Here is a 23859-nt window from a genome sequence, read left to right on the forward strand (position 1 = left end):
CAGTCATGAAAGGGGTGAAGGCTTATTTATGTTTCAAAGAGCCCGAGGTAAGCTCATGCACATCTATGGAGAATGTCCCCAGAGCTGGCTGCATAGCTACGCTGGGATGTGGTCAGGAAACAAGATTCAGGGGACATTTTTCTATGACATCCCACTCTACTCTCTAACCAGTCCCTGCTAAACTTTGTTCCCACAGCCTCTATTCTCTGTAGTATACATGGGCTATTTCCCTACTAGGCTGTAAGCTTAAGGACAGTCTTGATCCCTGACATAAAATCCGACACAGCACGAGCACACGATAATCAGTGTTGATAAATATGTGACTTTTTGTGTGGGTGGGTAGAGTCTGACCTTCTCAGCCAGAAGGGATTTGGGCACGAATGCCCAGGACTGGCCTAAGGAACCCAGGAAGAAGGCAGGCCCCCAGCCCAGAGAGATTGTTCCAGGGGAGCAGGGCTCTGTTCATAGAAACTGGTCCCTGGGTTCTGCAGGGCCAGGCTCAACCACTGTGGATGAGACCTTGGCCAGACCTGCTCTGGGGTCCCAGGTAGAGAATCTCCACAGGTGCAGGCTGGGGCCCTGTGGCGTGAGGTCAGAGGGAGGGGCAACAGCTGCTCACAACCCTTGAGTGTAATGATGGGGATCCTGCTCCTACTGTGGGGAGCTGGGTGGAAGTGGGGGGCTTCTCAGGGACACACACAGCCATGTGGAGAGAGGCCTGGCTCTGTTGCCATGGTGCTCTATGATCCTGGGCAAGTCACATACCCACTCTGAACCTCAGTCACTTCATCCAGTTATGTGTGCAGCTATGGTTGACTCACAGGGGTATTTGTGATGTTCCTGTGAAATTGCCAAGAAAATACCCAAATGTATGCATCTCCAGCACCCAGAGATGGGGCATGGTCAAGCCCTCTGACTCCTGACTCCTGGGGATCTGCAGGAGGTGCCTTATCTCCTTTGTCTAGCAGATGCCATCTTTCCCAGCTCTGAGACATCTCCTGCTATCTTGGGCAGGGTCAGTCCTGTAGAGGCTGCTCCTATCAACCATCATAGGCCCTCCCAGTGCCCTCTGCTCGGCCCCTATTGCCAGTCTTCCCTCAGGCAGGCAGGTGAGCGTTAGGACCTGTCTGCCCCTTGGCCCTGTGGGTCCCACAATGCCTTCCTCCAAAGCGGCCCTCTCCTCCCTCCCGGGCAGGATTTAAGGGTGAGAAGGACCACTGGCGGAGCCGGCGCACCATCTGTGTGAAGACCCACGAGAGTGGCAGGAGGGAGATCGAGATGTTCGACTCAGCCATCCTGCTGATCCGGAACCCGTACAGGTCCCTGGTGGCCGAATTCAACAGGAAGTGCGCCGGGCACCTGGGCTACGCAGCTGACCGCAACTGGAAGAGCAAAGGTAGAGAAGGGGCCTGGGGGCGGGGCCTCGCTGCAGCGTTATTCATGGAGTCAGCCTGCTGACACATGCTTACTGTGTGCCAGGCACTGGGCAAGGCCGGGGGGCCCAGGGACAGGGGTCATGGTCTCTGCCCTCAAGGCGCGCACAGCCGGCTTTAGGCAGTGAATTGCAGAGGTGAGTAATATAAAGCCAAGCGTGTTCCTCCGAAATAAAGCTGCGTCCAGCAGGGTGTGGCATGATGAGATGCAGGGCTGTAGGCCAGGCAGGCTGTGCGTCTGTCCCTGCGTGGCTCTGGGTCAGGTGGGGCTGACCTATGTCTTCCCTCCCCCACCCCCGCTCCCCGCTTTCCCCATCACCCTTCACCTAGACCAGCCCCCAGCATCCCTACCCTCCTTGCTGACTCCTCTTTAGGATGGAGGCCAGATAAGCTCTGATCCCTCCTGGGCCTCTTACCAGCCCAGTCACCCCGGCAAGCTGCACACCTTCTGGGCCTCAGTTTCCTCCTCTGAAAAGCAAGGTGGTCCCCATCTCAGAGGGTCATGTTGAAGATGAGAGGAAACAAATGCTCCCCATAGCCCAGTTATGGAAACTATTTTCCTTGGGGTGATTCTTAACATGTGCATCCCCACTCCCCACCCCCAGCAAAACACCTCATCTCTTAATTTGCTAGAAAAGAAATCTCATGAAGTCGGTCATCTGCGGAAGTTTGCAATCGCCCTATCCGTGGCTTCATGGTGCGTCCTCCCACCCCGCTGTGCCCAGGTTCAGCTGGCCTCACACTCACCAGCACAGTGAGCCTTAGAGCAGTGGTTCTCAACCTTCTGGCCCTTTAAATACAGTTCCTCATGTTGTGACCCAACCATAAAATTATTTTCGTTGCTACTTCATAACTGTAATGTTGCTACTGTTATGAATCATAATGTAAATATCTGATATGCAGGATGGCCTTAGGCGACCCCTGTGAAAGAGTCGTTCAACCGCCAAAGGGGTCGCGACCCACAGGTTGAGAACTGCTGCCTTAGAATCACAGGAGGGGCCAGGAGAGGAAGCCTGGCCGGCACAGCGTCTTCCTCTCACCGGGAGGCCCAGCAGCTGCCCCACGCACGCTGCTCGGTCCCTGCACCCCACATCAGGTGTGCATAGTTGCCAGAGACAAGATCCAGGTGAAGGAGGGCACCTCGATTTCCGCCTGTCTTTAATGCGGGTGCCAGGCACCGTGGTGCAGCCCAGCTCTCCCTGGCCAGGTGCAGTCCCTAAGGTCAATGAATTCATAGCAAGAGAGAGAGAGAGAGAGAGAGAGAGAGAGCGAGCCAGTGCTTGGTCCGTGCAGTTTACATTTGTTTTAACTCGATGTGTTTGCTGGGAAATAGGCAGACTCAAGGTCACATCTTCCTGGCTTAGGACTCCTCAGAGCGCAGCCTGATATTAACCCTTTTTCACAGTAAGTCACCTTCCTCAGCAGGGGGTTCAGGCAGGTTGGCCCTGGGCAGTGGGTGATGGAAAATCCTGGCCGCTTCCCTGGGCATTCAGGGAGACCAGCAGCCGTCCCGGGCCGGGTCCTGACACGGCACCTCTCTGTCCTCCCCAGAGTGGCCGGACTTCGTCAACAGCTATGCCTCGTGGTGGTCCTCACACGTGCTGGACTGGCTCAAGTACGGCAAGCGGCTGCTGGTGGTGCACTACGAGGAGCTGCGGCGCAGCCTGGTGCCCACGCTGCGGGAGATGGTGGCCTTCCTCAACGTGTCCGTGAGCGAGGAGCGGCTGCTCTGCGTGGAGAACAACAAGGAAGGCAGCTTCCGGCGCCACGGCCGGCGCCCGCACGACCCTGAGCCCTTCACCCCGGAGATGAAGGACTTGATCAATGGCTACATCCGGACAGTGGACAAGGCCCTGCGTGACCACAACTGGGCTGGGCTGCCCAGGGAGTACGTGCCCAGATGATAGGCCGCCGCTCTGCGTGCCCTGCTGAGAGCCAGCCGCCCCTGGGGCTGCACCCGCTCACATGCTCAGGTGGTGGCCTCGCTGGGACACGGGCTGCCCGGTGCTGCCTCCCGCAGGTGCAAGGAGACCAGCCACAAGCCCTTAGCCCACCCAGGCAGACACGATGCCACAGGACAGACACGAACAGACACACGCTCCTAGCTAGACACGCTTAGACATGCCACTCCACGCTACAGTGCCTGTTTTCACAAGCCCAAGTCACCATGCCTGGTGTGCAGACACTCTCAGACTTGCCACGCATAGTCTCCAGGCCACGTGTTCCCAGAGGCTCCGTCTGTCTCCCGCAGACACGTGTGCACCCGGGCTCTCGGAGGCCCCAGGTTTCCTGTTTTCAGCCCCAGGCATGGACTTGCTGGTCAGGCTTCTTGGCTGCGGGGATGGGCTGGGCGGGCACCTGCTCTGAGCAGCAGGGACTTGGGCATGGAGGTGGGCTCACGGACTGCTGCTGCTGGGCCACGTGGCCCTGACATCCCATAAATGTGTGTGGTGTGACCACTGGGCACCACGAACTCTGCAGCCCTGCCTCCCGCTCTCTGTGGATGGGCTGGCGGCACCGTGGGCAGAGTAGAGCACCCCTAAGCCACACGCCAATCTCAGGACCCACTGCAAGTCCTGTGCACCCCCTGCCGTTCCTCCAACATGAGTGCCCCTTGGAGGGGGGCCTCCTCGCCTGGCTTCTTTCTCCATCTGTCCCCAGGGAAGCCGGGCATTCACCCCATGCCTCACATACAGGGTGTGAGAGTGAGGGGATGGGGGGTGGGGAGGGAGCTGGGCCTCAGGGGAGTCCTGGACCTGGGGGCCCCATATGCCATTAGGATCGGGGTTGTGTGGGCATGGGGAAACGCAGGAAGTGTGTCTTGGGGTCACTGTGACTAGTGGCCCTGCCCATCTTGACAGGTCCCTGCTCTCCAGGGGAGTCCTGCCCTGGGTCATGAGGAGGGGGTGCTGCACAGTCCATCAGCAACACAACCCTGGACCCTTTGGGGAGAGGCCATAGCCACAGCTTCTGCCTGATCCCCAGTGGCCATGGCTGAGCCCTCTCTGTCTCTCTGTGACTCACCCACCACTTCCTGTCACCAGTCTCTGCCACACATCTGTCCCTATTTCTGCTACGCTGCCACCTTTCCCACTTGTTCATTCATTTCCTCAACAAAAGCCGGAGGGGGGTCACTCCCAGATGCTGACACCTGCTGTGTGCTGGCCTCCCGGAGAAGACCTGTGTGAAAGGCCCCTTCCCCACCCCAGCCCAGTCTAGCAGGGTCGGGGCAGGGGTCATCCCACGTGGAGTGAGAAGCCCAGTAGCAGGAGCGTGTGTGCTGTGCAGCTCACGGTGCTGGGCCCCTGTGCCTGGGCTCTTCAGGGAATGCACCACAGCAACTTTGACCTGGTCTCCAGAAATCTGTAGGGATTATCCCAGCAAAGCAGAGGGGAAGAGTGATTAAGGCAAAGAGAACAGCATGTGCAAAGGCTCAGAGGCTTGGAAAACACTGGTGAATGGGGTGTGGGGCGTGCGTGTCTCCAAGTCTGCAGCAGAAGAAGGGGAGTGGGTGGGTGAGGACAGAGGTGGGGACACAGAAAAAGACTCTGTCCTCACAGCCACTTAGTGTTCAGCCTGAGCCGGGTGAAGGTGCTGATGCTCACTGCCTTCACCTGACATCCCCTCAGCCTGAGCCACGCTGCATCACGGGGAGAAAACGGGGCAAGCGGTTTGGGAAAGCTGGGTATGAGGATGGCCTGGCCCTCTGCTCCCTGGCCCATGGGGGCGGGGGGGGACAGGGTGAGCTAAGAGCACCCCTAGGAAAGGCAGGCAGGGCCAGAGGGCCCAGCGGAGCCACCCTTCCTCAGAGGGAGGCCTCCCCAGCCTTCTGCTTTGCCAATGACTGAGCTTGAGCATCTGCGCTCCTGGTGGCCTCCAAGTTCCTCCTGAGGTTTCCCCAAACCCACCCTGATGCTGAGGCTGTTGCAGACCCTCCCACAGCACCATCTGGCTCAGCTCAGAGCTGGAAACACCAGGGGTTTTGTAAACATTATTGGCTCTGCCTGGGCTCCACGGTCAAGTCTGTGAAGGCCTCTGATGAGGCTGTCTCCCGAGTTCTAGGAGCAGCTGAGACCCACCAGTGGGAAGAGGGCCAGGGGACACCTGCATCCCAGAGCAAACCTAGAGTCTCAAAAGAGACAGCAGCACCAACTGACGGAGAAGAGGGAAGCTGGCATCCTCCCTCGACTGGCTTCATGGCTGTGGCCCTCACTCCCTGGCCACCCAGACGGTCTTCAGATAGAAGACCCAGAAGCCATGCTAGAGAGGCAGACGTGTGGCTGGAGAGTGGAGAAGGACCACCGCTGAGGCTCAGCCCCCTGCTCATCCCCCTTCCCCACCCCAGGAGTCAGGAGAGCAACAGCACAGCCCATTCCTCCTGGTGGATGGGTGGGTGCGTTCCCTGCGACCAGGTACCCGGAGACCTCTCCTTCCAGGTTGGCAAGTCAGCTGCTCAGGTGGCCTTGTAGCTTGCTTGCACCTCAGCCAGGCATGCAGATGAGGAGAATGATGGGGTCAGGGTGCATCCAGGTCAGGACAAGTCACTGCCCATGGAATGGCACCTGACACTTGGCAGGTGCTTCTGGATGTTGGGTGAGCAAGGAGGTGCAAAGGCCCTACCTGCTTCTGACTCCCAGCAGGCGTAGCCCTGGGCCTGGCTCTGTGGGAGAGCAGAGCACAGGAAGGGGGATCCGTCTGTCCTTTCGAGAAAGTCTGTTTGTGTCCAAGTTAGGTCTTGTCTATAGCTCGCAGCTTCTCCATAAAGAGGATGCTGTCCCCACCGGCCAGGTTGAGTAAAAGCAGACCTGTATCCAGGCGAGGCGTGTGGTAAATGCATCAGGAACCTTTGAAGAGTAACACCCTGACTGTCTACAGATTCCAACTTTAACAGCCAGGCTATGGGGTTGCACAAACCTGTGCTAACACATGTAATTTTCATGGATTTCGTCTCCTGTTGTGGATCAATTTGGAAACACCAAAATATATAATTTTAAGAAGCTAAATCACATTCTGATAATCCCAGTGATGTGGAAATGAGAGAAAAGAATAGACAGGCTTTCAAACCCTGGGAAGAAAGCTGCTTAATCATGTGAGCATCTTGTAATGAAGTCTCTTGCAGTTAAAATTAGATTTTGAGTGCATGAATATGCAGTAATGTTTGCACACCAGAATGCATTTTTTTCTCTTAAAAGTAGCAGGAGCTACTTGGTACTTAGGGGGCTCCGAGAGGGGAGATGAAAATGCTGGGGTTGATCTTTGTGGCTGCATAGGTTTGTTTTCTTCTGACTAGAAACTCATTGGAGGTGTTTGAAATGTGATGCCTCCGGTTCATTCAGGTTTAGGGAGAAATTGATTGGTCAGAACCCTCACTGATCACTACCCAGTAGTGGGCAATTTGGCGTGAGCAAGTAGAGTAGAGTAGAAACAATACAGGATCTGCAGATTGAAGGGTTGGGGTGTACCCCAGGCTCTGCTCTGCTGTGATCTTGGGGAGGCCTCTCTAGTCTCAGTTTTCCATCCATAAAATGAGGGATGTGGTGGATGTTGTTGACTGCACCCCCAGTGTTCATTCCCCCATTTCCTTTCCCAGCAGGCCCTGATTTCTGTTTGGGTATTTTATCATCTGGCTGGGCTGGCTTGACTATCACTTCCAGGGCTGAATGCGTGACCTAAACTAAGCCATCATCACATTCCAGCTCTCTGGCTACAGTGATTGGTTCAGGTATGGCTATGTGAGCAAAGCATCCAGAGGGTACCTGGTCTTTCAAGACTTTTTCTGGGAATGTTGGGTAGAAGCTCTTTTTATCCACCTGCTGGATGTGCCAGAGGAAGCAGGTAGTCTTCAGTCTTGAGTCTTGATGGTGGCTGTCTCGGGACCATGAAGGAGAAGCACTCTCAGCCTGAAGTCGGCACTACTGAAGGGAGAGTCCAGAGGCAGAAGAAGCCAGGTCCTTGGTGACATTGTTGAAGGATAAGATCAAGCTTTGCCTGCGATTGGCCGCACCTCTGGACAGTTTTGTTCCATGAGCCAATAAATTCCCTTTATTGTTAAAATTGGGTTGAGTTGGGCTCTGGTTACATCCCAGGGCAAACATAGGCCCTGCCGTCCTGACATTCTCTGTTTCTGGCTGATGTAGGTAAAGACCAAAACTCAGACCAGTTTGAGCTGGTAGAATTAGAAAGTTGCTTTTTACAGGAACGGGTCTGGCTGTGAAATGTTCGATAGAAGGCTGTGCTTAGTCAGCCAGGACAAGAAGCATTTTTAAGTCAGTACACAGGGAAGTCACCTATATATCCTGAGAAAAGTACTCCTTGTTCAGCTCAAACCACAAATTAATCCTTAACCAACACTTTGTTATCATCTCTACTTGACAGATGGGAGGACTAGGACACCAACTTTAGTGATTGTAAGAGTATGGCCCTGTTGTATTTACCATCACTCTTTTCATGAAGAATATGATGTGATCTTGGAAGGGGTGCTTTGATACGCTATTTGGATTGAAGGTGTGACCTCCTTCAAGAGACATTTTTTAGTAATAGCTGATGGGCAGTAAACTGCCTTAAAAGGAGGGTAGGTACGGTTAGTCACAGCTTCAGTTTGCTGAGTGAGACATGCAAGCTTGGGGCAGAGCAGAATCGCTGCCATTGGAGGAGAGGTGAGTGACGAAACTGAGAGTTCCCCTCCTCCACCCTCCCCTCTTTAACTCTACTGTGTGATAAAAATTAGACGGACAGAGGGAGTTATAGCCCCTATCTTCAAACTCTCCTTGGAATGTCTGACTCTAGAACAGTATGCAGGATGAAGATCTCTATTATAGGTAGTCAAAACCAAGAATCCCAGGAAGTGGATGTGAGTATATTTTCCTCTGCCATGGGAAATAGAAGCAGGTCCATCCTAAGTAACAAGAACAATTGCTTATATCAAATAAGGAATCTTAATATCAAACAAAAATAAAAACAATTCCAGTTGATGCTGTAAGCATAAGTATGAGCTGAATGAATTACCTTTCCAAGGTGTCTTCAGTACTTGAGACATGTCTTTTAGATTCAGACAGCAGCAGTTACAGATACATGGCTTGATGGTGTGGCCAATGATGATTCGTAAGGGTAAACAGTGTTCTTGCAAGTCATGAAGTTCTACAAACATCATTCCACATGTGCCTCAGTGAGGTGGACATTATAATTTCCATGGAGGGGCCAGGAGAGAAATTTAGTTTCTGAGTATGTTACCCAAAGTTCACATCCTTTATTGTGTAGATAAGGAAAATGAGACTTAGAATGGGAAAGAATTTCCCACGAGGTCATGCTATGAGAATGAATGGTGGAGACAGGGCTGGAAAGAGGGCTCTTCCATGAAACCACCTGACTATCCTCATACTGCATTCCTGGAACTCTTCAAGAAATTGCTGGAAATGAGGCAAATGTGCCATTAAGCTCATTTGGAAGCGACCCCATTAATTTCACTGCTAGTACCATTTTGTGGGCACCTGAATTCAATTTTAAGAGTCATTTATCAAGCCTCCTCAGTACTTGAAAACTTGGTTAACTTGTGCAGGTCTTTCACATGAGTGTGGTTGGAAAGATGGGCCATAACTTGCCATAAGGAAGGAGTTTGGGGTTTTTATCCTGTGTCCCAAACATCCCAGGCACCAGAAAAGCCCTGTTCCCAAAAGATATCGACAGACAAGCATCTTTGGCGGGCCTGAGCCCAGCAGTGTGCATGCGTTGATGAGTATGCATGCTTGCAGGCGTGAGCTCCAGCTGCTGACGGACAACTGCCCCTTTGAGTCGCAGGCCAGCCTACCTGAGCATTACAAGTGTCAAGAGCCAGGTCACATGACTTTGGGATCAACTCACTTGGATAACTCCTCCTCCCATAAGCAGAGCTACCACATCCAGATGACACAGGGAAGCCAGGGCACACACACAGTGTGTCTGGGAGAATGCCTGGGAATGCAGAGCAGTGGTGTCAGGCACAGATACTTCCCTCTCTACCCAGCCTTCAGCCATCTACATTGCACCATCAGATGTTGCCAGGGTTGAGATCACAACTCTCCAGAATCACCTGGATTCGTTTTCTATTGCTACATAAATAACCACAAACTGAGCAGATGAAAACAACACACATTTCCTCCCTCCCGCCCCCCCAGCTTCTGGAGGTAAGCTGTCTAGGCACAGCTGAGATGGGTCCTCTGCTTCAGAATCTCACTGGACTGCAATCAAGGTGTGATCCAGGCTGTGTTCTCATCTGGGGAAGTGTCCGCGTCTAATTTACTGATTGTTGGCAGGACTAAGTCACTTGTTGTTATAGGATTGAGTCTCTCCAGCCCACTCACAGTCCTCAGTAAGTGGGCCTCTCATAGACAGTTCACAACACAGCTGTTGGCTTTTTTAGGCTGGCTGCAGAGTGAGGCAGTCTGACATACATTACATGGGAATGCCACCTCTTCACCTTTGCTGTCTTCTGAATAAGAAGCAAGTCACAGACCCTACCCACCCTCAAGGCTAGGAGATTACACAGGGACATGAATGCCAGGGATTGGGGACCATCTTTAGATCTGTTCATCATAATACCATTATGGAAAAAGTCCAGAAATCAGTGCATTCCTTATGTTGTGTAGAGCACTGCTGACCACTGGATTTCACTGAATGCAGTGGATATTTTGAAGAATCATCCAAGTTATATCCATGTGATAATGAATGTGGGTCTAATGTCCCCAGCCCACTGCCCTGACATTAACAGAGTCATTACGAACGTCCCCAACTCATATTGGCCACCTCTATACTCACTCTTTATTTCTCTTGCTCGACACATAGTGGACCCTTCAATAATTTCCTTAATCTTAGGACATTATTAACTATTATTGATTTGAATATTGTTACCTCTTTCCTTCTCTAATCCCTCATTCTGGCATTCCTTTACACTGACGCTGGAACACAAAAATCTAGTTTCCACATCTCAGCTCTTTTTATGTATTTTCCATCTCTTAATCCCACTGCTGGGTTCTGAGAGAGGTCTTCCCTTTGACAGTCAAGAATTATAATTTACTCTTCGCTGTGTACATTATCCTATCCAACCAACCTGTTAATTTCTATAATTATCTTTTTTATCCCCAATACCTCTAAGTGATTAGAACTTGTTTCACAGACGATGCCCCTTCATAGCTCTCTGAGGATATTAAATATACATATGTAAATGTTCTCTACTGATTGCTCAATTAATTCTGTTTTGGGAGGGTGTGAGTTTTTTCATTGGTTGATTCTGCTGTCTTTCCCATAGTTTTGGTTTTCATCAAAATGTTGGCGATTGTGTATTCATAAAAGGGGAAGAGAATTGTGCAAGGGTCAGCCACCCTGGCTGCCCCAGGGTTGATACTAATGGCTCTGTTCATGACCTCAAACCACCTCCTGCCCTCCAACTCCAACTCTTGATAGGGAGCACTCACCCTTCTGAGGCACAGCTGCCAGCAATGTCCTGGGCGCTGATTTCCTCATCTTTCTGTTTCCTGTCTTTCAGAGTTTGTTCAGTTTGGGGCCCACTCTGGTTCTCTTTTTGTTCTCAAGCATAGCTAGGTTATCATATACATTTGATTCAGGGAGGGAAAAAAAACAGAGCAAGCACTTGCTAAATCTACCAAGATCATGGACACCAGTTTCTTCATCATGGACACCAGCTCCTTCGTCATGGACCCCAGCTCCTTCATCATAGGCACTAGCTCTATCTTTGATGTCTTCGGGTAACCTAAAATGATTGCAAAAATTCCTGGCTTGGAGTGAGAGTTTTATTCTAGAATCATTGTTTCCTCACTACGTGACTTTGGACAAGTGTCTTCCTCTCTCTGAATCTCAACTTATTCATGAAAACAATGAAACGTTTGACATAAAAATTGTCTTAGGCCTTATCCAGCTTTGGCCTTCTAAAATTGTGTTTGTCTCATCTGCATAATCTGGTGAAAAGGAACAATCTCTGTCCCTGCTCAAAATACAGGCCCTCGCCAAAATGTCATAACAGACTGAACTTCACTTGAGAAGCCAATCTTTGTCCAGCATCTCCCCAAATGGAGAGTGCCATGGGAAAAATAAATTGCCTTAGGATACATTTTGTTTCTTCCCACCACTCTTCATGTTAACAATTCACCAACATTTCTCAATAACTTGAAAACTGTATTTACAGATGTCTATCACTAGATTTTAAACCATTGGAGGCAGGTTGAGTCTTGTATTTATTTTTGTAACCTCTGCCTTTAGCACAGGACAAGGATGCAGGAGGCACAGGAAGTATTAGTGAACTAGAAGGAGGGATGCACGAAAACCCTAAATCACCTGGCTTTTAAAGTTTTTCAGGAAAATAATATCTTCCTAAAAAAATAATGTCTATTCTTATCTGTGAATTGAGAGGATGTTGCTGAATACACTTGGTTGAAATTTTCCATCACCTGCATATTGGGAACTGAGTTCAGCCATAACTATTTAGTGTTACAGGTAAAAAAAAAAAAAAAAAAAAAAAAAAGTGAAGAACTATGGCAGCCACCAAATCCCCCTGAAGAGTTATTTTGAACTACTGTACAGGTCAACCCTCTGTTCCTGGCTCTTGAAAAAGAACAAGAAATAAATCAGCAGGATTTTCCTCCAAAGTCCTGTTCATGGACATTCAGGAAGATAATGGTGTAAGCCCCACCTTTGCTCCCATGTGAGCCTCCATTGGGGGGGGGGCGGGGGGGTGATTCTTGTTTTCCTTGAGATAGATGAGCTTCTCTAGCTCAGTTCGGCAGCTCATTCCCTAAAGATAATCCTTCCTATGGCAAAACTTTTTTTCTTCTAAATAAAAAACTCCTTTCTATTTTATGCCCCAAAGTATAATACGGAGACATCCACTCCTTCTGAGGGCAAGAGGAGGGATAGTGTATTTGGATAAGTGACACAGAGAGGAAGGTTGGAGGATATCTTCCCGCTCCCAGGCAGGAAAGAAAAAAGGTTTCTCTCCCACCCCCACTCCTGAGGTTAGTGTAGGTGGATCTTTTCTCTCCATAGGATGTGGTAAGGATGAGACGTGCAGAGACAAAGATGCTAGGTGCATGCAAGCACTTAGAACCTCCCACTGCAGCATCATCATAGAGTCTAACACTCACTGCATTAGTTATCTATCATTGTGTGAGAAATCACCCCAAAACTTAAGCATGACTTAAAGCCACAACTCAAACCAAATATTCATCAACTCAGGGTTTCTGTGGGTCAGAAAACTCCTAACTGGGTCCTCCAGCCCAAGGATTCTCATGAGGCTGCAATCAAGAAGCTGACCAGGCTGCAGTCTCATCTGAAGGTTTAACTGGGAGAGGACGCATGTCCAAGTGCACTCACATTGTCACTGACAGCATTCAGGTCCTCATGGGCTGGTGGGCTGAAGACCTCAGTTCTTTGCCTTGTGGGCCTCTCCAAAAGGCATTGCCCGACATGGTCGCTTGCTTCATCAGAGTGAGAAAGGGAGGCGAGCTAAAGAGAGTGTGAGCAAGATAGAAGTTATAGTTTTTTGTAACCTAATCTTAGAGGTCACATCCCATCCCTCTCACTGTATTATATTTGTTAGAAGCAAGTCACTGGGTGCATCCCTCAGGGGAGGGGATTAGAACAGAAGGTGGGATCACTGGGAGCCATTGTGGTAGCTGCCTTCCATCATCCAGCTGAGGACCTCACAGTCCACCCTGCATGGAGCCACCGCACAGCCCTCAGCATCCTCAGCAATGTGCCTCCAGACCCTCAGGCTGGCTGAGCTCCTGCCTACATTATTGTTGAGGGTAGGGGTTCATTTCCTGCAGCCTTCTCCCTTACAACTACAACCATCACTTCTTTCTACCAAGAACTCTCCTGGTCCCACATTCATCCTGGCAGAGAACCAACAAGGCAGGAAAACTCTGACCAGACAGTCATCCTGGGAGATGGCCCACCCCATGGGCTCCCCCATGAAATCTGCTCTTAGCATAATGTGTCATTCCCTGTTACACCCAGGCTTCCCTTGCTCCATAGGCACATTAACCTCCATCAGATAATTAAAGGCTTGGCTTTCCGTGGGAGACCTTAAATGTCACCTTTCTGCCACCCCATACATCTTTGAATGACACAGACTCTAATGAGATGTTCAAATATAGAGGACTGAATGACTCCTTACCTTTGTCATGGCATTTATTCAGCTGGAGTGATCTGACTGTACCACTACATTACTTATAATTTCCACCTGACCTTGGGTGGTGGAGTGAAGTCTTTAAGGAAACTATCCATTTACTCTCCCTCGCCTTATTAGCATTTAATTACTATGACAAACTTCTAGATGTATAAAGGTTGTTGGATTATAATTTAATATTCCCCTCAAATAGCCCAGTAGCCAAGGGCAGTAGGACCATCTCTGATGCCATCGAGTTCTGATCAAGGAATTGTACTGGACCTGGTTCTGTCTCCTGGCCCCCTCAGACCAACCATAGTCCCCAGGTCCCAGAATGCAATCTCTCTCTCTCTCTCTCTCTCACTCTCTCTCTCTCCTTCCCGCCTTCTCCCCTGCCCCTCTCTCACTGTCATCAGTGGGCTGAGCCATGTTACACTGTTCAGCGTCAGGCCAGGCCCCTGGGCCAGGAAGAGGATGCTTGATGCCTAGGATACCTACAAACTGTCAGATCTCAGAGCTGCACCGGACAGTGAATTCCAAAGTGAACTCTTTTAGGTAGATTTTTTAAAAAAATTTTTATTGCTTTTGAGAGAGAGAGAGGAAGGGAAATGGAGGGAGATAGAAACATATATGTGGGAAATATCAATCAAGGTTGCCTCTCATATACAACCTGATCGGGGATCGAATCTGCACCTGGGGCATATGCTCTGACCGGGAATCGAATCTATGACCTTTCAGTGCATGGGATGGCACAACTGGCTACACCAGTCAGGGCTAGGCAGACTTTGTATTTCAGACGAACAACAGATGAAAATAATCCAGAGACATCCTCACCTATCCTGACTCCTCTAAAAAGCCACATTCTGCTCTACGAGTCACTGCCATTTCCCACAGAAACACCCCTTTTGACACCTCTTGCCTGTCCTAATCCCGTTGATCACTGAGCAAATCTTGTGTAGGGCCATCACCTGTGGATGTGGACAATGAGATATGCTGAGGAGTGGAGAGCTCACCAGGCCGAGGATCCTGGGGGACCTCGGGCTCCAGAAGTGACTCTGCCCCTAACTGTCCACGCGTCTGCGGAAGACTCCGACCCTCTCCATTGCTCGAGCGTGGTGGTGGAGCTGGAGTCTGAGTCTGACCTCATGGCCTTTCTTCCCGGCCAGAGTTCACAGGGGTCCCCTAACTTTGATTTTTATCTCATCTCTTTAAAATGTCTACTTTGTGTTTGTTTATCCTCCACTTCGGATATTCATACATGCAAACAAATATCCATGTTTTGGAGGTACATGCTATCACTAAACAAGCAATCAAAAATACTCAAAGACCACCGGTCTACAGAATCAGGGAACGATTTAAGCACACATTTCCCTTTTGGTGGACATCTGGGCTGCTCCTCGTTGGGGCCACTGCACACTGTGTTGCAATAAGCACCCTCCACATGTGCATCTGTACACGGGTGCTCTTAGCTCCGAGGACAGGGTCCCAAAAGCAAAACTGCTGATTCAGAGGATATATGGCATGTTAATTTCAGTGGATATCGGTAGCCTAATCTCCAAGAAGTCCATAACAATTCATATTCCCACCAGCAATGTAGGAGATGCTTTTCTCCCCCTACATCTTCAAGGGCCTTGGGGGTTTCCACTCTTCCACTTTTGCCCATCTAATGGGCGGGTTGAGAAATGGCATCCGATCTTTAAGAGCTCCTGCGTGTGTCAGGGAGGGCATGGGCAAGGTGACCTCTAAGCTCCTTCTAGCTTGTGTCCCTGTTTCTCTACCGGTTTTTAGAGCTCATCGGTTACAGGTGTGTCTTTAGTCCGCCTTCACCAGCTGGTGAGAATCCCGGAGACATCTATAGAACAGTTGCCAGAAACCAACAAATCAGGGGCTGGAGAGAAGGAAAGCTGAATGCAGTCCAGAAGATCATTTCGCCAACACTATTCAGCTTGTAAGAACCATCTAGGCCAAGTCCCGGCAACGGCACCCAGAACAAATCATAAAACGCGGTGTGGAGGGTTTCTGGGATGAGTATGTTCATAGTAAATATTTTAAGATCAATGGCTACACAAAATGCATTTTCCGTGGAGTTTCACTTTTCAGATGGCTTTGTATTAAAAGTGCTACTTCAATAAATATTCATGGGGAAATTCATTGATGTGGTTTATGGTTTATAGCAAAAATTTCAAAGGTCCAGGGAAAAACGATGTATGATGTGTATTTTACCCTCTTAGGAGAGAAGTGGTAAAAAAAAAAAGAAGAAGAAGAAGAAAGCATTATATGGTTTGGTTTTCTCTGACTCTAAACCTTCCAAGGCAGGTGGCTGCTCTTTTCATTCCTACTTCTCTCTAGCCAGACCTGAGACAGATCATAGGGAGAGAGGGGATGAAGGGGGCATGGGGTGTGCTAAGCCGTTTCAAAGTCTCCAAAGCCCCTCCTAACAGCTACCATTTGATGAGCACTTACTGCACACCTGGCAATATGTCCATCATTCTCCCTGAGTCCTCACCACGACCCTGTGAAGAGCCACCATCATACCCATTTTACAGATGAGGAACGCCGAGCCTCAGGAAAGTTGTACAATTTGTCTCCAAGGTCACAGAGCTAGTTAAATGGTAGAATGAAGATTCAGACTCAGGTCCATTAGGCTCCAATTTACCTTGTTATTGGCCCCGCCTGCCTCAGTTTCCCCTCTCTAATTTCCCCAGATCTCTAGAAGCCCGCTGAAACTGCGTGGGTTGGAGGAACTTTGGTGTGGTGCTGAATGCCTTCTTCTTCACCTCCCCTGCCTCGTGGCCCCGGGGAAGTGCACGTGGGCTGCCTGTTCTGAACATGAGGCATTCCACGGCCCCCATGACATCATTATTCTTGGCCCCTTTGCCCGTGGCAGGAAGCAAACTCACACAGGCAAAGCACTGAAATCTGGCCACTTGTTCCTGCCAATTTCTGCAGAGTCTCGGGTAAACGTATTTATTTTATAATGGCAAGTTGTGCCCTTGGCAAGGATCAGATCCCATTGCTCCCCTGTTTGAGACGCTGGAATCACTCCCCGCGGCCAATAGAATAAAACGCAAATGCCCCGCTTGGCTTGGCAGTCAAGGCCCCCTGCGGTCGGGCCACAGAACCATCCTCTTCAGGACTGTCCTCTTCCACTGATGCTCGGCCACTCTGTCCTTTGCCCATTGTGCTCTCTCATCTTCTGGGAATGTCTTTCTTCCCTCTCTCTGGCTATTAAAGTCCTAAATATCCTTCAAGGCCCAACTCGAATGGACCCGCCTTCCCCAAGGGAATTCCCTGGAGCAGAATGAATGGGCCTCTCCTCTGGAACCCCCAGGTTCCATTGTCATCATTCTGCTTCCAACCATCATTGATGCTTCTCATCCCTGCCTTTGCAGCTGGACAGTGCGCGTCTGTGGGACAGAGGCTGTGCTATTCGCCTCTGTTTCTCCAGCACACCCTCGACACCTCGCTCAAAGTAATAGTCAAAATGACATCAGCAGCAGTGGTAGAAGCTAACATACATGGATGGTTTAAAATGTGACTTTATTGAATTCCTCAGAGCAGTCTCATGAGGCAGACACTGTATTTACTCCTATTTAACAGGTAAGAAAATGGGGGTTCAGAGAGATTGTGCAGTGGCAGAGCTGGGACTTGAACCCCAGGGTGCTAAGTTCCCGAGCTAATCATTCTGACCCAGTGGTTTCATTAGGTGCTCATTAAATGTGTTAAATGAATAAGCAAATGTATTAATGAGCAAATGAATAATTAGGGAAAGTCACACAAATATAGAAAAATTATCCACCTCCTTGATGAAAGCAAGGCCACTTCCAGAATCCAAGCCATGGCCCTGAGCATTTCCTTCCCCCACTCTGCTGCCTCCTCCCACTCAGGACAATGCCGTCAGCACCAGGAGTGTCATTCCAAACACGGTCCCAAGGGACACAGAGAAGAACACCTCATCCTTTTGGGTCTGGGACAATGCTCTGATGACCCCCAGGAGACAGGACCTCAGAGCTGTGCCCCGGCCAGCAGGGTGAGTGGCCTTGGCTCACCCACCCCCCTCCCATGATCCTCCAGGGACAAACGCTGGTGTCAGAGCAACACAGGCAGGAAGTGTTTGGAGGCAGAAGAAAGCCCAGTGGGATGCAGGAAAGGAGCGGAAGGGCAGACGGAGAGCCGCCTACGCCAGGCTGCAGCTGTGGCTTTGCTTGTGGAGCCACAGGTGCTGGCAGCACAGAGGTTCCTGATACAAGGATGTGGGAGGAGTAACCTGCCTCCCAGTCCCAGAGAAGGCTGGGTGCTGGCGAGCACACGGCAGACAGCTGAGCTCAGCGAGCGGCTACATTCCCTGGGGCTCAATCAGGAGTGAGCACACCAGCTGGGGCCTGGCCCGCCTGCCTGCTGCCGTCCACCCAGTCCTGCCTGATGCTCAGAAGGAGGAAGGGGCACACCCTGTCCACTTGCCCCCCACAGGGAGGGTTCTGGGAAACGGAAACACGCAGACATTCATCACACATGCACACATAGTCACACATGTGCACACAGACACACATGTACACACACACACACACACACACACACACACACTGAGAAGACTTGTCAGGCCCCCAGCACTTCAAGCACAAGTCAATTGATGGATCTTATTTCTGAGGAGAAACCATCATGTCCTGAAGGCTGGTGAGCTGGGTTCTTCCCTCTGGGAGGCCGCCAATTAGTTCCTCCATCTCCATTTTCATCCTTGATGATTTCTGGCCTCCCACAGGATTGGAAAGTAGACCTTGGGGCCAGGGGTCAGTCGCGAGCCAGAAAACAGAGCTTTGTAGCCAAAAGGAGCGGGGAGGAAAAGAACACATTTCACACGGAGGATTTAATTTCCACTTAGGAAGATGGAAGTAGTTTCCTAAGGTGGTTTTGGAAACACATGAAAGCATTTTCCTTTCTGAACTTGAGCAGCGGATCTGAGGCTGTAATCAGCTCCCTGGGCGCTCAACACTCTTGTCCTCTTTCCATGGGAGCTGGGAGCCAGGGACCACGGGGTGCACAGGCTCTGCCAGAACCTCAAGGGACGGGAGTGGAAAATCTCATTCAGTTCAGCTTCATCCATCCATCCATCCCCCACATTCAGCCGGCCAGCCCCCCGAGGGTCATTCTCTCACGTAGTTCACATTCATGATCACCTGCCACGTGTCTCCCTTTGACCTGGCCCTGGGGTTCAGGTCCCCTAAAAGGACCTAGAGCCTCCTCTTGATCATCTATGGAAAAGAAGGGATACTAGTTACAAGGGCTCCTCCTGCTCGAATTCAAATGCGGAGCAGAGGAGCCCTGACCAGTTTGGCTCAGTGGGTAGAGCATTGACCTGCGGACTGAAGGGTCCCAGGTTCAATTCCGGTCAAGGGCATGGAGAGAAGGGAGAGGAGAAGGGAACTCATCAAATGTGGAGCAGAGGATCCATCCTCTGGCGTGTGGAGACTCCCTTGTTGAGGACAACGCAGTCCCGAGCACTGGGCCTGGCGAGGCAGGCTCCCAGGAAAGACCTGCTGATTCAGGATGCCTTGCACCACCTGCGTACATGCCCTCGGTGAACACACTTTCTGTCTTTGAAAGTCTTTCATTTAGGTTTTACGATGGACTTGAGGATGAACAGTTATGTAAGAGTGTTTTTTGCAACAAGTGTATGGGTATATTTTGAAGGAAACAAACTTGTGCCTATTAAGGATGGGAGAATTATCAGTGAGTGTTTTTAAATGACCAATAAAAATGAAATGATCATTGCTCATTGTTGTTTATGGATCATAATGTACTTTCTTTCTGACGGAACTATCCAGTCAACTCCCTCCTAGACATCGGCCGCTAATTACATAGTTAGCACACAGTAATCCGCGCAAGTGGTTCTCGCCTGTTGTAATTCATCTTCATAAACATAATTGGCTCAATGAAGAGATCACAAAATAATTCTGCAAAGAGGAGATGGATTCAATAAAAACAAATTTTACTCTTCTCTGTTTCAAAACTATAAGCTTGGGGGTGGAGTTTTTTTTTAAGAACATATCAGATTTCTTCCAGGTTGCCACTCCCTCCCCAGTTTGCTTATTACTCAGCTATTTGTTGAGGATCTACTGTATTCAAAACATCCGCTAAATAACGGGGAAAGCAAAAACTTGCAACAAACTCCCCACTGCAAGGAGGCTGGCGCTCAGGTGGGGAAATATATAAGCAGCAGGCAGAGGGAGGGTGATACACAGTGGGCAGTAATGAATGCTTGAGAAGAGTTGCAGAGAAAGGGCTACAGGAGTTCAGAGGCAAACTAGCCTCTTCCTGTTGGGATATCATGGAGGGCTTCATGGAAGAAGTGGCATCTGAGCTGAATCATGAAGGATGAAGGGCTGGGGACAGGTGGGGAAGTAAATAGTCATTTTGAGGAGCTAAGGCACTGAGGTGGGCTCGGTCAGACTAACATGGGAGCACTTTTGGTGGAGTGCGGGCCGGTGAAGGGTGGTGAGAGATGGAGTGGGAAGGTAGGTTGAAGGTTGTTGTGAAGTGGGAGAAGCCTATTTTTTAACCTTATAACTCAAGGCTGTGCTTCCCTCCCCTCTGCATATTCAATGTCTTGAACTTGATGCAGTTGAGAGAGCACACCTACTACTTGCCAGACCCTGTGCTGGGGCTGTGTGGGAGACACTGATGATTTACTACAAAGCCCACCCCAGAAATTTCTTTCGGAAGGAAGTAGAAACGATGGTGTGGCCAATACAGGCTTGAGCTTACGTCTGCATTTATTATAGGAGGTGGGGGATCACTGTTCCATTGGCCCTGATGAGTCACCATCTACCCAATTCCATACCACAGCAGACACCATTGTTAGCGCAAGGCTCTAGTTCAGTAGTTCTCAACCTTCTGGCCCTTTAAATGCAGTTCCTCATGTTGTGACCCAACCATAAAATTATTTTCTTTGCTACTTCATAACTGTAATGTTGCTACTGTTATGAATCGTAATGTAAATATCTGATATGCAGGATGGTCTTAGGCGACCCCTGTGAAAGGGTCGTTCGACCGCCAAAGGGGTCGCAACCCACAGGTTGAGAACCACTGCTCTAGCTAATTCCGAGGCTAAAGTTTTTTGGACCATTTACTGCCAAATACTTCTTTTCTCTAATTCCATCACCAACATTTTCCTCCTTGAAAATTCAAATGAGCCTTGGAAGAGACACTAAGAAGAAATGTTCAGGGAGATGGGCAGAAAATGAAAATGAGAATCACCAAGCAGAATCCAAGGGAATGGAGAATTTCAGGAAGGGAGTGATTGACAGTGTCACATGCTGCGGAGAATTAGGATAAGTGGGCTGGGATGTGTCCATTGGATTTGGCATGGAGAAATTCATTGATGACCTGGCAAGAGCCATGTCAGAAAAGTGGGCCCAAATTGCAGAGGCCAGGTGGCAGCAGGGTGAGTGAGGGGTGAGCTGACCTGGCGTGGAGGACTCGCACATCTGGTGCTATCTCACATCTGCCTGTCCCCCACACCTCCACTTTGCTCTTTTGGTCTCTACTCTCATCAACAGACCTGATGACTCTCAAGAAATTATATTTACTGCTTTTTACAGAGTAAGGTATGTGCTACCATGACATTTGACATGGAAGGATCTTTTAGATGCCTCAGGACCTGGTTGTATTGCAATGAGCTATCTGAGAAGATTATGTACCAGGTAGACGCTTCCACTTCAGACTGGGCCTCAGAAGAAACACACGAGAAATAGGCCTGATTCTACAGTGTGCGTGAAGCCATGCCCTGCGACCCGTAGCCTGAAGCATAGCCACCCAGCTGAGCCCAGCCTAGATCAGCCACTCTGTAATCAGCCACTCTGTAAGCAGATCCCTGATGATGAGAATAAGTGTCATTTCAACCACTGATTTTTGGGGGGTGTTTGTTATGTAACATTAGTGTAAAACTAACTGACTGATACAACCTTGCTAGGTCAGGTTCACTACTCTCATTCCTTAAGTTCAACTGCCAATGCAGACTGTTAGACAATCTCAATCATTATTATAAACAAGAAATACTTGCTCTTTGAGATTTTTCAGTATTTTCCAGAACATTTATTCTTTTGTTCATTCATTTGTTCATACCTTCAACAAATGAAGACTTGTACTAAACTTAGCAGGGGCAATGGAGAGCAGTTGAGGGGTGTCTATCGATTAGAATGAAATACATTTTATTTCTTTAAGTGAGAGACAGACATGTAAGCAAATAATTATATCTCAAGGTGCCTGCCATATTTCTTATCCTTAAAGTAAACCAAGTGGAGATAATATAATCATTCTTGCAATTGCCCTTGTTTATACTTAAAAGCAATTATCTGTGGGTATTTAAAATAAAATAAAATCTGTAGTAATTATGAGTTTGCCTTTTTCTTTTTCACATATCACATGAGCCAGTGAGGTAGTGGAATGCAAGACCGTCTTACCATATGTCAATATCAAATACATTTTCCTTTAAAGTGTGCTTTGTGCATCTTTCTGGAAGATGGAAAATGAAATGTACTTGTAAACAGACAGAAATGATTCACGGGTCATGATTGCTTTTCATCAGCTGCATCAATTATATACAGCAGTGGGACTTGGTGAAATACATTTACAACTTCTTAAAAACACTCCTAGAAACAAATCAGACCTTGTTAAGTTCTGGTGTGCTCACCCAAGCATGGCTGGGCTGGCAGGCTGCAGAACTAAGTCTTTGTACTAAGTCCAAGCTGACCTTGGTTAAGAGCAACGGCCTGGCAGGGTGGAGATCTTTCCTGATTTCCCTTTCCATTGTTATGAGGTGGAGGACAGAGAAGCCAGCTGTGAGATGAGTACAGAGTTATAGTAGGTTGTCAATAAAGCATACAATCAGTCATCAAGCCCACTAATACCATGCCAGGTGATGAGGATATAGAAATACAAGGAAAAGAATAAATATGTGGCCCTGTCCTCAAATCGCTTATGGTCTCCTAGGACAGTGGTTGGCAAACTATGGCTCGAGAGCCACATGTGGCTCTTTGGCCCCTTGAGTGTGGCTCTTCCACAAAATACCACATGCGGGCGCACACGTACAGTGTGATTGAAACTTCATGGCCCATGCGCAGAAGTCGGTATTTTGTGGAAGAGCCACACTCAAGGGGCCAAAGAGCCGCATGTGGCTTGTGAGCTGCAGTTTGCCGACGACTACTGTCCTAGGAGATATAGAGTTAACCAAGCCGTTCCTAGCTCCTCCATTTATTAACTATCTAACCTTTTAAAAATTACTTAACTTGTCTATCCCTCAGTTCCCTCATTCATAAAATTATAGTAATTATCCTGATTTTATGGGCCTGGCAATGCATCCTGACAAAATACTAACCTTCCAAGACTCCCTTGCAGCTATGGTAGCCACATGCCTCAGTTCTGGCCAGTGAAAAGTAGATGGAAGTCTTGGTGAGGGCATCTCTCCCTGAGTAAAAAAAGGACAAAGCTTCATGAGAGACACTTTTTGTGTGTCTTCTTGCCAAGAACACATATGTGGGACACATAGCCACCTTGAGACCTTGAGAATAAAACTGTATGTTTGGGGCAATGGAGAAAGAAGCTGGAAGGAACTTGACCCCCAAATGGCTTCCTTGGGCACCTACATAAACTCTATTCCACTTGCTTCTAGACTGCTCATATGGGAGAAAGAGTTCTTGCTTAAGCCACTCTTTTGGGATTCGGGGGGCTTCTGTTTTATGCCGGTGAACATATTCCTAACTGGAAACAAGTGCCTGACATGCAGAAAGCAGTTAATCAGTGACATCGGTGTTAATGTGATGACCACGCGGTGTGATGGTGGTATGATGAGAGAAACGCAGGGAGCTGTCAAACCACTTAGGATGGCTTCTAGTCCAGAGCAGACCAGACCAAAGCTTCTTGGAGAAAGAGACATCCAGAGATCTGGAAGGTTGGGTGGGAGTGCTGTCAACTCTAACGTTGAAAGTTCTTTCCAAGTGGACTCCTTATTCCCACTGCCCGCCCTTTCCATGGGAGGACATTCCAACACTGAGCACGCCTCCTGCTTTCAGCCTTGCCTAGACCCGTGGTCGGCAAATCGCAGCTCGCAAGCCACTTGAGGCTCCTTGGCCCTTTGAGTGTGGCCACGAAGTTTCAATCGCACTGTACGTGCGCGCCCGCACATGGTATTTTGTGGAAGAGCCACACTCAAGGGGCCGCGGTTTGCCGACCACTGGCCTAGAACATCTCCATACTTGTTTCCAGAGAAATCTTCCT

At 49.3% G+C, this 23859-nt stretch overlaps 1 protein-coding gene across 6 annotated transcripts in view; it reads left to right on the plus strand.

The window, feature by feature from the left end:
• WSCD1 (WSC domain containing 1) overlaps positions 1–4239 on the plus strand; it is a 41726-nt gene extending 37487 nt beyond the window's left edge. For all 6 annotated transcript variants that reach the window (XM_070392963.1, XM_070392964.1, XM_070392966.1 and 3 more), the window contains exons 8-9: positions 1196–1396; positions 2985–4239. In XM_070392963.1, coding sequence (XP_070249064.1) covers positions 1196–1396; positions 2985–3337 — 554 coding nt within the window. In that variant the 3' untranslated portion in view covers positions 3338–4239. The remainder of the gene's footprint in view (positions 1–1195; positions 1397–2984) is intronic.
• The last annotated feature ends 19620 nt before the right edge of the window (positions 4240–23859 follow it).

The sequence above is a fragment of the Myotis yumanensis genome, unplaced genomic scaffold, assembly GCF_028538775.1.
Source record: "Myotis yumanensis isolate MYYU_CA2020_CCGP unplaced genomic scaffold, mMyoYum1.0.hap1 SCAF_16, whole genome shotgun sequence".
Classification (NCBI taxonomy): domain Eukaryota; kingdom Metazoa; phylum Chordata; class Mammalia; order Chiroptera; family Vespertilionidae; genus Myotis; species Myotis yumanensis.